General features: G+C 39.5%; 1 protein-coding gene across 2 annotated transcripts in view; it reads right to left on the bottom strand.

Annotated features, from left to right (window-relative positions):
* The window catches only part of CCNI (cyclin I), a 35,201-nt gene extending 22,750 nt beyond the window's left edge, over positions 1-12,451 (bottom strand). The window contains exons 1-2 of one of the 2 annotated variants that reach the window (XM_019466870.2): positions 11,896-12,450; positions 2,919-3,075 (exon numbers count right to left, since the gene is read on the bottom strand). In XM_019466870.2, coding sequence (XP_019322415.1) covers positions 2,919-3,032 — 114 coding nt within the window. In that variant the 5' untranslated portion in view covers positions 3,033-3,075; positions 11,896-12,450. Of the gene's footprint in view, positions 1-2,918; positions 3,076-11,895 lie in introns of both variants that reach the window. The other variant, XM_053901470.1, reaches the window with a different exon arrangement.
* Positions 12,452-13,760: the final 1,309 nt, after the last annotated feature.

Below are 13,760 nucleotides of genomic sequence, written 5' to 3'. Positions count from 1 at the left end.
TATAAAGCTTTTTAAAATACATATTTCCATAATTGCCACCACAAGCCCAAGAAGTCTGAGTGAGGTCTGGAATCTCTGTAAGAAGTCTCCTGGGTGACTCTGATACACTCAGAAGCCCAGTGGCTCGAGATCATGTATTGGAAACTACATAATTATATGGCCTTTGAAGATTCCTTAGAGTTTCAAACTTCTAATGAAAACCATCTTTATAGTAACGGCTTCAAGCATAGTTTTGTCTTTGCATATGAAAAGCACTTTAGCAAAATAAAGAATATCTGAAAGTGCATGTCACTTTGACCAGTCTTCAATTTTTCCCCCAAATTCATATAACAAAATTATCGTGTAATTGAACGTACTATTATGTAAAAGAACTTCTCTAACCTGAAATAATTACAAAGAAATGAGATGTTTACTACTATATTATATGCCAGTAAATGTTTACTACTATATTATATGTCTATTATATGCCAGTAAATAAAATAACACAACCCTAGCCCAAAAGAACTCACAATCACATCATTAGGAAATTATAATATTGTGTGCTATAAGGGAAGTAAAAAGTGCTGTAGGAGCACACACACAGGGAGTGATAGGTGTATAACATTCTCGTGTGACCACTCTGTTCTAAACTTGGGGATACGAGCTGCAGATTAAAAGAGAACTGTAAGAGAGTGATCCAGAGGTACAGTTTAGGTAGAGAAAGAAACATAAGGAAACTGAAGGAAAGACACAAAGCAGAAAATTAAAATATTTTATTTTTCCATTTTTACCAGCACTTAAAAAAACATTAGAAAAGTTGGACAAAGTATGTATATGGCTTAACAACAAGACTGTTTCTTTTATGCAAGAAATCAAGAAGGGAAAACATGATTAGAAGTAATAGTGGAAAAAGAAGTAAAAAAGCCAGTCCGTGAAGAGTGATAGAAGAAAATAAAAAAATTAGAACTAGAATACAGAAGTGTCCTTGGGGGTTACCATAGAAAGTGGCTCCAGCCCTTACAGCTCTTTCCTCTTATCTCTACCTTATTCCCTATCTCCATCAGAACAAGCCCATCCACATTTGAGAATTAACTTTGGCTTCTACTTGATGTTACTAAAAGCAAATCCTTAAGTATTCCCTCTTAGAAGTTTAATACTGTTCTATTCTCTGGTATTACCTCAGTAGTATTTACTAAGTCACCTATAGAAATAGGCCAGGTTAAGTGATAACATAGCAATATACTATAATCTTGGTAGAGTACCACCTTTAAAGACTATGTTGTAAAAGAATATTATTGTTGGTTACATGCTGACTCAAGGAGACAGCAGAAGAAGGAAGAAAGAAATGGTTCTAAAGCCAGGTGTATTTAAGCTTTGAGGCATACCAGAATGTCAGAACATAAGGACAGGAATTTCAGTTTTCTCACTGATGTATCTTCAATGCTTAAAGTGCTCAGAATGTAGCAGATACTTAATGAACATTTACTGAATGACTGAATTCCCAAGTAATCTAAAAAAAATCACACAAGATGGGGTGCCTAGGTGGCTCAGTTGGTTAAGAGTCCGACTCTTGATTTCAGCTCAGGTCATGATCTCATGTTTCATGGGATTGAGCCCCACATCGGACTCTGTGCTGATGGCGCAGAGCCTGCTTGGGATTCTGTCTCTCCCTCTCTCTTCCCCTTCCCAGCTTGTACTCTTTTGCTCTCTCTCAAAATAAACTTTAAAAAAATAGTAATAAAAAAATTAAAAATCACACAAGTACATAAAAGTAAAAACTGAAAACAAAGTATAATGGGAAGAGAACTACCTCAGGTTCAAATTATAACTCTACTACTTATTAAAGTCTTGAGTCCTGGGGCACCTGGGTGGCTCAGTCAGTTAAGCGTCCGATTTCGGCTCAGGTCATGAATCTCAAAGTCCGTGAGTTCGAGGCCTGCATCAGGCTCTGTGCTGACAGCTACAGCCTGGAGCCTGCTTTGGATTCTGTGTCTCCCTCTCTCTCTGACCCTCCCCCATTCATGTTCTGTCTCTCTCTGCCTCAAAAATAAATAAACGTTAAAAAAAATTATAATTATAAAGTCTTGAGCAAAGGGACTATTACCTATTTCAAAGGATTAAATACGGTAACACACTCCAGATAACTAATTTCAATCTGCTAAATGACAAGTAAGTAACAATAAATGCAAAACATTTTTCATCAGCTTGTGACAAAGAATGACAGAAATAGGTTAGAATTAGAAGATGCATTTAGATTTCAAAAACCTACAAACAAAGGTTAACCTAAACCAACAAAGGAGGAACTCAGATATTTGCTATTCATTTACCTACACAGATCAAAATTTCTTGGCCACTGTTCTTTATCCCAAGCACAATGCAAGATACTAGGGATAAAAAGAGCTTATACAATAAGCTTTGGAAGTGCATAAACTGAATAATTATTTGTTAAAAAAAAAAAAACATTAATAGGATTATATGTTAGAAGCATATACATTTCTAAAAGAAAAGGCATATGGCTAATAGTAATTGAGTGGTAAGAAGCCTATCTCTCTAGAAGCATCCAACATTGGCATTATCTTAGTAGCTTACTTGAACCCCTTATAAATATTCAAGAAAGAAAGAACAATTTTTGTGTACTAAAGATAATTTCAGCTTCCATAGCTAACTATATACCTAGAAATAAAGAAGGCTTATTGGTGTTAGCACTGGGCTATAGTGAAAGAGAACAAATGTATCTTCTTAAAGCTGTAACTCAGATAACAAAAGCTAACAAAAAGTTCATTCTTGTTTCAGAATGAAACAAGAAGTTTCTTAAATAAAAAATAGAGCATATCCTTTAATAGTATGTATTTCTCCCAGGCAGTGTCAAGACACCACTATATGAGAGTAGTACACTTATTTCTAAGTCATCTATCTAGAGTGAAGAGAAAAATTATTACCTGATTGGTAGGCATTTTCGGCACATTCACCTTCCACATCTGGGCTTCCCTAGAGATTGCCTTTTCCAACAGGAAAGACAATCTCTGGTTTTCCAAAGGCCCTGGAAACTTCATGATATCCTTTGGATCTGCCTGCCTCCCAGCTTGATGTAGCTACCTATAAAATCAAATATAAAACAATGCTTTTTCTTTAATTATAGAGTACATGTAGCATTGTACAAATATGTTGTTCTTATTAAGCAATTCATAAAACAAAATAAGAATGTTACAAGGCAGTATAGGATTTCATAGGTCTTTAAAATACATTAAAACGTTACAATAATTATGTTACCTAAACATATTCACTTTTAATATGAAACCCAGTAGTAAAGACAATAAAAACACGGACATATAATTGATAGAACCTATAGACTCTGAAGAAAATATATTATTACATCTCAAATTGTGCCAACAAACTTTAAGTCATTGGATTTTCATACTAGTAATTCTTAGAAGTAGTTATCTCAAATATTCCTCTTAAAAATCTAATCAGATAAAGGTTACTAACCTTTTCTTTCATTAAAAAAAAAATGAAATCCATAGCATTATATCCCACTCATACCCATATAATCAGTATGAAATCGCCTTTATTTGTGCTTCCAATACAGTGTCCGCTAACACAGAACTATTTATATTAGAATTAAATGAAGTTAAAATATAATTCCTCAGTCACAACTGCCCCATTTCAAATGCTCAATAGCCACATGTAGTTTGTGGATACTGCATCAGATAGTGCAGAAAAGGAACATCTGTATCACTGCAGAAAGTCTACTAGAGAGTGATCATCTAGAAAACTCAACAATAAAGTGACAGGCACCCTAAAATAAGCAAGTCTAAAGAGCAACAGTCCAGATCAGTGCAGTGCAACTGAAAGTCCAGGAGAAAGGTCTTTAAGTTTTTTTTGTTTTTTTTGTTTTTTTTTTAAATAATAGAATAAAAGAAAGAAAGAAAAGAAAAGAAAAAGAAACTAGAGACTGAGAGGTACAACCATGCTTAGAAAATTGGATTGAGGGGTGCCTACGTGGGCTCAGCTGGTTAAGTATCTGACTTGATTTCAGCTCAGGTCACTATCTCAAGGTTTGTGAGATCAAGCACAACCCCACCCCCCCAACCCCACCCCCAGTGCTGACAGCACAGAGCCTACTTGGGATTCTCTCTCTCTCTGCCCTTCCCCCACTCACACTCTGTCCTTTTGTCTCTCTCAAAATAAAAAGAAAATTGGATTGAGAAGCTAAGATGTGGCAAGACTCAACTAGATTTGATAAAAGCTAAGGAAATGAAAGGGTAATGAAAGGGTAATTAACATCAGAAAAAGATTATGCAAGAAGGCAAACGTAATAATATCGACATTTACATAACAATAATGAATATACTAAATAGGGATTTTATCAAACAGATAAAACTGCACTGAGAAGATGAGAGGTATTACAAGGTAAAACGAGAGCCACCCCTTTACATGTCACAGTAGGAAAACTATTATCTAAAACTGAAATATCAAAAAACAGTAGGGCAAGTTATTTGAAAATATCTTAAATAACAAGAGAAACAGATAAGTGCTCAGAGATTCACCTCAAGAAAGTGAGAAAAGGGTGAGAAGTCCAGAAGCAGGAGACTGCAGTTCTTCATTATAAACCTTATATAACAATTTCATTTTTCAACTGTGTATATTATGTATGCACTTCAGATTTATGGGATTTAAAAAAAATTTAAATGTCTAGAATTGACATGAAAATTTGTTTTAAATAAAATTAAAAATTTTTTTAAACAAATAAACTTATTCAATTTCCATGCCACCCTTATCCTCAACTCCAGGTACTCTTTCTTTTCTGTAATTTAAATCCAAGTTAGTTTACAGCATAGTAATGGTTTTAAGAAAATTAAGTGACTCATCACTTACATATAACACCCAGTGCTCATCCCTAAAAGTGCCCTCGTTAATGTCCATCACCCATTTAGCCCATTCCCCCCAATCAACTCCCCTCCAGCAACCCTGTTTATTCTCTGTAATTAGGAGTCTCTTGTGGTTTGCCTCCCTGTTTTTCTTACTTTTCCTTCCCTTCTATTTTCATGTTTCACTTCTTAAATTCCACATAGGAGTGAAATCTTATTTGTCTTTCTCTTATTTTGCTTAGCATAATACACTCTAGTTCCATCCACACTGTTGCAAATGGCAAGATTCCATTTTTTTTTAACTGCCGAGAAATATTCTGTTGTATATATATACCACATCTTCTTTATCCATTCATTAGTTGATAGACATTTGGGCTCTTTCCATACTTTGTTGATAGTACTGCTATAAACATTGGGGTGCATGTGCCCCTTCAAATCAGCATTTTTGTATCCTTTGGATAAATACCTGGCAGTGCAATTGCTGGGTCACAGGGTAGTTTCTGTTTTTTGGGTATTTTTGAGAAACTATTTTCCAGAGTGTCTGCACCACTATGCATTCCCACCAACAGTGCAAAAGTGTTCCCCTTTCTCTGCATCCTCGTCAACATGTTATTTCCAGAGTTGTTCATTTTAGCCATTTTGACAGGTGTGAGGTGGTATCTCATTGTGGTTTTGATTTGTATTTCCCTGATGATGAGTGAGGTTGAGCATCTTTCCATGGGTCCATTAGTCATCTGGATGTCTTCTCTGAAAAAGTGTCTGTTCATGTCTTCTGCCCATTTCTTCACTAGATTTGTTTTTTGGGTGTTGAGTTTGATAAATTCTTCCTAGGTTTTGGATACTAACCCTTTATCCAATAGTCATTTGCAAATATCATCTCCCATTCTGTAGGCTGCCTCTTAGTTTTGTTGTTTTTTTCACTGTGCAGCTTTTTATCTTGACGAGGTCCCAATGGTTCATTTTTGCTTTTGTTTTCCTTGCCTCTGAGACATGTCTAGTAAGAAGTTGCCACAGAGAAGTCAAAGAGGTTATTACCTGTGTCCTCCTCTAGGATTTTGATGGTTTCTTGTCTTACATTTAGGCCTTTCATACATTTTGAGTTTATTTCGTGTACAGTGTAAGAAAGTGGTCATTCTTCTGCATGTTACTGTCCAGTTTTCCCAACAACACTTGCTGTCTTTTTTTTTCCATTGGATATTCTTTCCTGCATTGTCAAAGATTAGTTGGCCACACATTTGTGGTTCCATTTCTGGGTTCTGTATTCTGTTCCATTGATTCATGTGTCTGTTTTTGTGCCAGTACCAGGTTCTATCCCTTCCCACTATACCTCCTATGAAATAATAAACTATAGGATAATGAAATGATACCTACCAATATTATCTTTTTATCACTCATAGAACCCTGATAAAACTGGGACTCAACCAAAGGCTGGTTTCAATCCTTGGGGCAAAAAACAAAAACAACCAAGAAGCAAAACAAACAAACCCAAATCTAATCTTTCACAAGCCAATCCTTCAAATGTTTGAAAGCGGCTACCATGCCCACCAACTCATCTTTTTCATAGCTGTAAAACTGTTCAAGGTTTCCTCACATGACATGATTTCTGTTCTTCTAAATTAGCACCAGTTTAAGTATTGATACAGTCTAAGATCATTAGCTATTTTTTCGGAGTCTGCATCACACTATCAATTCAGATAGAATTTATGGTCAACTACAACTCTTAAGACTTACTAAGGTACACTCAGGCAAATTCTCTTCACCTGCCCTACTCCATTGTGCGTGCAGTTTTGGTGCCCTTTTTTTGAAGGTAGAGGGGACCTTGTTCAGGACCATAAATATACTCTTTCTTTTTAAAAAAAGTCATCTTGAAGGAGAGTCACCTTATTAGATTCTAACTATTGTTACATTATGCTGAGGTGTTCTGAGATTCTAATTTTGTTGCCTTGGTAGTTTTCCCAGATTCTCTAAAATTAGATGAACAAAGTCACTATAATTTCATCTGAAGCAGATATAAATATTAACCTTGGAAATGGAGTATAAGCTAGATGACCATCTGTTAAGAGATATTTAGAAAAAAACACCTATATTAGTTGGAGATTAAACTTCATTGGTTCTAAGGCTTCTTCTTTACCATTTTAGTACATAATTAACTCTTGTCGAAAGTTACCTGTTTCATTCCATTAGCTATACCCAACAGGGTGGCTCACCAGGATCCCCCAACTTTCTCAACATTCTCCAATGGCTAGCTGCCCCTGTGATTACTCTTCCCTCAAAATGTTTGCTTTGAAAATTACTTTTAAATCGGATGAATAGGGGACAGAGATGCACGCACAGCATCAAATCATGTAAAGAGTAACCTCAGATTCAAGAGATTCCTGTTCTTCAATCTTCTACAGTTAAGATTCTAAGTAAGACTTTCAAATATTTAGATGCTTTAACAATTGTTTTTAAAACAAAGGAATCTGGGTCAAAGAAGAAATCATGAGGGAAATTAGAAAATACTTCAAGATGAATGAAAAAGAAAACCTAATATGCCAAAACTCATAGGGTGCAAGTGGAGCAAACTATACCAAAAGCAAATCAGAAAAAATATGAGCAGAAATTAATGAAGGAATAGAGAAATAGAGAAAAATCAATGAAACCAAAAGTTGGTTCTTTGAAAAGATCAACAAAATTGGCAAACCTTTAGCTACACCAACCAAGAAAAAACAGAAAGGTTAAAGTACTAAAATCAGGAATAAAGAGAAGACATTACCACCTATGCTGTAGAAATAAAAGGTATTATAAAGAAATTTTATGAATTGTTTGCAAATAAATTGGACAATTTGCATGAAATGGACAAGCACCTAGAACCACAGATTATCAAAATGGACTTCAAAAGAAACAGAAAAAGCTGAACAGCCATACAAGAAACTGATTCAGTAAACAAACAATTGTCAAAGAAAAGCCTATGCCCAAGTGGCTTCACTAGTGAATTCTACCAAACATCTGCAGAAAAATTTTAAAAATTCTTCACAAACTCCTCCAAAAAATAAAGAGCATTTCTCAACTTACTTTATGAGGCCAGTGAAGCAAAAACAATAGCACTAGAAACTATTGATGAACATCTATTCTTCTTTTAATTTTTAATTTTTATTTATTTTTGAGAGAGAGAGACAGGCAGAGAGCAAGCAGGGGAGGGGCACAGAGAGAGAGAGAGACACAGAATTCGAAGCAGGCTCCAGGCTCTGAGCTATCAGCACAGAGCCCAATGCAGGGCTCGAACCCATGAACCATGAGATCATGACCTGAGTCGAAGTCAGACGTCTAACCGACTGAGCCATCCAGGTGCCCCATGAACATCTCTTCTAAATGCAGATGTGGAATTCCTTAACAAAATACTAGCAAAAAAAAAAAAAAAAAAAAAAAAAAAGATTATACACCATAATCAAGTGGGATTTAGCCCAGGACTGCAAAGTTGCTTTAACATTCAGGAAATCAATTTATGTAATACACCACATGAAAATGAGTAAATAAAGGAACCATTCTTTGTTCACACTAGGGGAATGTAACAAAAAATAAAGAGTTAAAACTTCCTTTATCTTTCAAAAATAAGACATAAATAATCCAAGTGAAAGAAAAAAGCACGGAGGACACTTGCAGAAATATTCCAGATCAGAGGCTACAGAAAAATGGAAGTTCAGTATCTGACCGTAGACTCAATCCTGTAGTGGGAAGATAAACTGCTAAAAGTCATTACTGGGTCAACTGACATAATGGGAACAGACAAATTAAAGTAGATGTTATCAATGTTAAGGTCACCTGGGTGGCTCAGTCGGGTTGAGCTCAGGTCACGATCTCACGGTTGGGAGTTTGAGCCCCATGCCAGGCTCTGTGCTGATAGCTCAGAGCCTGGACCCTATTTGGATTCTGTCTCTCTGCCCCTCATGCTCTCTCCTCTCAAAAAGTAAACATTTTAAAAAGATTTTTAAAAAATGTTATCAATGTTAAACTTACTAATGATAACTTTACTGCGATTCTATAAGAGAATATTCGTATTTTTGGGGAAATACACAGTAAAATACTTAGGAGTAAAGGGCCATAATGCATGCAACATATATATGCGACAAAGAAAGAGAGGATAAATGATAAAACAAGTGGGGTGATATATTAATGACAGATGAATCTAGGAATAGGGTTTCTTTTTGAAATTACTCTCAAGTTAAGAATGTTGGAAAACCTCCCCCCCCCCCCCCAACAGAAGACAAGTTATGGAAGTATTTATATTACCAGGACACCTTTTAGGTTCCTTTTTTAAGATTCTAGTAAGACAAATAATGGTACAGTGAAGAAAACATTAACTTGAGTTTTGTTTCTCTGATAATGTACAAGTTTGTTTTCTGATGTGTAAAATAGATTAAGTTAGATGAATAATGAAACCTGCTGAAGAATAAAATACAGGGGCGCCTGGATGGCTTAGGTTGTTGAGCGTCCAACTTCGGCTCAGGTCATGATCTCACTGCTCATGGGTTCAAGCCCCATGTCCCGTCGATGCTAACAGCTCAGAGCCTGGATGGAGCCTGCTTCGGATTCTGTGTCTCCCTCTCTCCCTGCCCCTCACTTAACGCTCTCTCCTTCTCAAAAATAAACATTAAAAAAAATTTTTTTAAAAAGAATAAAATACACTTAAAATATAATTTTACTGTTTGAAATACTAGAACTTTATGGTTATGTATATGTTATTATTTTATGCCATTAGTTACATCCAAAACTTTGAGTGCTCAGACAGCTAGAAGTCTCTAGGAACTAAGAAACAAAAAGACTGTTTTGGTTGGCATATTCCATACACTTCTAACTTTACAGTAGTTTCACATTTCTCTTGCCATTCTTTCACTTACCACTGCTGCTTCTTTCTCCATGTTTATCAAATAACTTAATGTATGAGTGAATAGTTTATAAAATGCCTACTGTACAGCATAAACTATATTACAAATCTACATACAGAGCCTCCTGCTCTTCTAAGAAAACGTGCTGCACAGGGCTGGATAAACAACAGAAACTTTATTAACACAGAATTCTTATCTTTATTATCACCATAACACCGACTCCATTAAAATAATTCTGTACTGATGCTGACTTCTGGAACTAAGTTCCTATTCTAAAAAGAGGGATTTTAATGTGACCATCTTGACTTTATGTTCCTAACCTAATAAAGAACTGCAGGTACTTGTAATTCCAAAACAGCCTGCTGTTTGCTTCCCTAGCTCCATGCCTTTCCACACACTGTTCTTTCAACCCGAAATGTCCTTCTCTAGCTGGCACCTCCCTTTCTACAGAGCTGTCATTTGCACAGGTCTGTAAATAGTACCCTGCCTTCTCACATCTGTACTTGGACATAATCCTACTTTTGAATTTATCTGCTGTGTGATAGACCTGTCTCTCCCACTAACCCTGAGTTCTTTGATAGCAAACACTCCAGAGTTTAGCACTATGCCTAATAAATAGCTTATGCTTAAGTTCTGAATAAGAAAAAGCAATCAGTGCTTACAACTCAGCCAGGTATTGTTCAAAGTATTTATTACACCATATGAACTCATTTAATCTTTATACAACCTAACAAAGTTGGTATTATTAAACCCATTTTTAAAGATGAAGAAAGGTACAGAAAGGTACCTTTCGTTTTTAAAGCGTTTTACAATCGGAATAAAACGTGTACACGCTCTCAGCTTCCAATCTTCACCAAAAAACATCGTAGAGCTCCATTCTAACCTACTGGGAGTCACACTGTCGCTTAAACCCAGTTATTCGTCGCTGCAAATCATCGCTACCGTGCCTTCCCCACACATGCTGATTCTAACTAGTCTGCTCTACATCAGTAGTAAGAAATTTATCCCAGTCCAGAAGTTCAGAATCTCCCATCCTTCGGGTTCCAAATCTGCAAACCTAAACCCTGTTCATTCTTCACCTATTTGTCCACTACCTTCTATCTCATCTACCACAAATCACGTGGAAAAAGCAGAAGCAGGTAATCCTATCGTTAATGTTTTCAACAAATGCATTTTTCGGTAAAGAGAGTCTACAACATAGGCTGTTCGGGTTTGAATTCTGGCCATCCGGCTCTAGCTGTCACCTACAGGGTAGATTACTTCATCCTGTGGACCCTCAGTTTTCCTCTTGGATAAACTAAGGCTCCCGAACTACCTGCCTCACCACGAGTCCTTTTGAGGCTTCAGTGAGTTGCAAACTGCTTTGAACAATGCCGTCAGATAAAAAGGTTCAACAAGTGTTATTTATTAACATCATACCCTGCTCCTCAAAGGCTGAGGCGCTCTCCACTGAGAGAATAAAAAAGCTGAAGACTTGAGCTTGACATTCAGAGGCTTTCAGTGACTCCATTCTACCTCCCCAGGAACACCTTCCACTACTTTGCTACCCAACTCTCAACCCTTGCCCAAATGACCTGCAAAGGAACCTCGAGCTCAAGAGGGGGCCGTTCTGTCCTCTTTTCAAAATTTCGGGTACTTCAACCCCGCCTTTCTAGCTCACCTCCTTTCCAATTTCCCCCACCCACTCACACCCGGGGTAACATTCCCCTCCCGCGAGTGCCCGCAGTACTGGCCGTTCAACGGATCGTTTGGCATTCATTCCGCTTTGCAATGTCAATTATCTTCCTTTGGCTCCCGCAGTAGCGTTGAAGTCTAAGGGTGGGGGTGTGTCTCCTTCTTTGTGTGTTACACAGGCTCGAGGTGCCCAGTGCACCAAAGTAGACAATTTGCTGCTGCTACAAAAAAGTTCCTCGCTGACAAAAAACTAGCCCGAAAGGGAACACAGCAGTGCCGTTTACAAACTGGGCAGGTGCTGAACCGTTCTGGCGTGGAGAGGGCGGAGTGGGGGGGTGGTCGCGAAGGTTTCCTTTGGAGGGGGAGGCGGGGGCCGGGCCTCAACCGGGGAGCGCGGCTCCCGGAGCTTCCCTTCGAGTGGCACTGGGTGGAGGGGCAATGGGGGCGCGGGGGGCGGGGCGCGAGCGCGGGGCGCGGAGACGCGAGTCCCCCCCCACCCACCCCCTCACCTTCTCCTCCTCTTCCTCCTCCTCCTCCTCCTCCTCCCCGGCGGAGCTGTAGGCCTCACAGTGGTGACGCGGGGTCATCCGGGGGCCCGTTACCACCCCATTTTCCTCAGCGCGCGTCGGCGGGGCGCGCGGGACGAGGACCGGACCGACTGAGGAGGGAGAAGAGGGGGAACCGGGCCGGGGGAGCGCGGGCGCTGGCGATCGAGCGGGACGCACGGCTGTGGCCGGTGGGTCAGCGAATTAGTTCCATGACTTCCCCGGACCTGAGGCTGCCGCGGCCACCGCCGGTCCCACTCCTCCAACCGCCGCCGCTAGTGCCCGGGTGGGGAGGGGGTTCCCTCTCGCCATAGGGCGGCGGGGGCCGGGGAGAGGCGGGGGGTGAGACCGGCTCTGCCCCTGCCCGGGGGAAGCGCCTCCGAGGGGAAATGGTGAAAAGGGGGGAATGGGAGAAAAAGGAAAAAAAAGGGGAAGGGGGGGGAAAATAAGAAAAAGCGAGACAGAAACGCTGCCGCGTCCGCTCGCGGGGAAGGCTGGGGAGGGAGGGGAGGGAAGGAAGAAGTGCCGGTTCCTCGGCTCCGCCCTCGCGGACCGATTCCTATTCTTGCTCACTCCCTGTAAACAAGGCTGAACTGGTCTCGTGCCCTGTCGTTTTTCCTCTCCGCCGCCTTCCTCGTCCTACGAACGTACAGAGGAGCCCGGCAAAAAAAAGCTGAGCTGTTGGAGACGGGAGGGAGAAGGCTTTAGCACTGGGGTGGAAGAAAGGAAGACGTTTTCTGTATGCCAAGGGAGGTCAAAAGTGCACGGACTCATTTTCCTTGGAGAAGCGGAAGGGCACATCATCAGCTTCACGGTGACGTAAGAGCTCTCCACTCGCTGGCAGAGGCGTGCGGTGGCCGGAGAGTGCGCTGCGCATGCGCCCCGGGGAAGAAAGAGGCGGCTGAGAGCTCCGCTTGGGGGGTGGGGTTTTGTCTGGATGCCCTCCTGGAAGACCCCAGAGCTACCTGATTTTATCCAACCTAATAGGTCTCTAGAGCTTGTAAGAAGGGTTTATTGGGAAGGGGCTGGTACTCTGTTGTGTAAAGATCTTGCATTCTTTGTTGACCTCGCAAAAAAGTGTCTGACAATTACGTATAAGTAGAATTGCGGTTTTTCTCTGGCGCATAGTGGATGGAGGTAGATTCTCAAGGGCTTTAGAAATCTGGCAGTTCGGAGGTTCATATCCATAAGCACCTTCTTGGGTGCTAAAGTCGTCTTTTACAACCGTAAATTATACTCCTGATGGTGGGGAACCTTCTTGGTAATGCGCCAAGGGAATTCTATACACTTAACCAACACATCTGAGTATTTGAGTAGGTTTTATTACCAGGTCTTTAATGAGTGTGTGGGGACATATAAATGTGTTTTATTTGAGGTTCTTTCATTCACCTATGATAATTTTGGGCTCATCTTTTAGTTGCTGCAATTATAGAAAGAATATGTGAAATTACAGAAAGGAAAAAAAAGCCCTCAAAGTCAACTATTTACAGGAGTAGCTCTTATTTTTTATAGGCCTATTTTACCAGTCATTGACAAAAATTATATTGAGCATATTCAGCACTTAGACTCAGTGCTAAGGTCTAGCAAACTGGAAGTAACCAAGACAGAAATAGCTCCTGCCTTCATGGAGTGTACAATCCAAACAGGATAAACATTAATCTGATTATCACTATCTAAAATTACTCAGTACATTTTTACCCAAAGATTACAAAACACTAATTTGAAGGGATATATGCACCCATGTGTTTATTGCAGCATTATTTACAATAGCCAAACTATGGAAGCAGCCCACCTGTCCATTGATAGGTGAGTGGGTAAAGAAGATATAG

This window comes from Panthera pardus, unplaced genomic scaffold (assembly GCF_024362965.1).
Source record: "Panthera pardus isolate Hobbes unplaced genomic scaffold, ASM2436296v1 HiC_scaffold_13, whole genome shotgun sequence".
NCBI lineage: Eukaryota > Metazoa > Chordata > Mammalia > Carnivora > Felidae > Panthera > Panthera pardus.
Note: the sequence above shows the minus strand (reverse complement) of the source record. Positions and strands in the feature narration are given on the sequence as shown.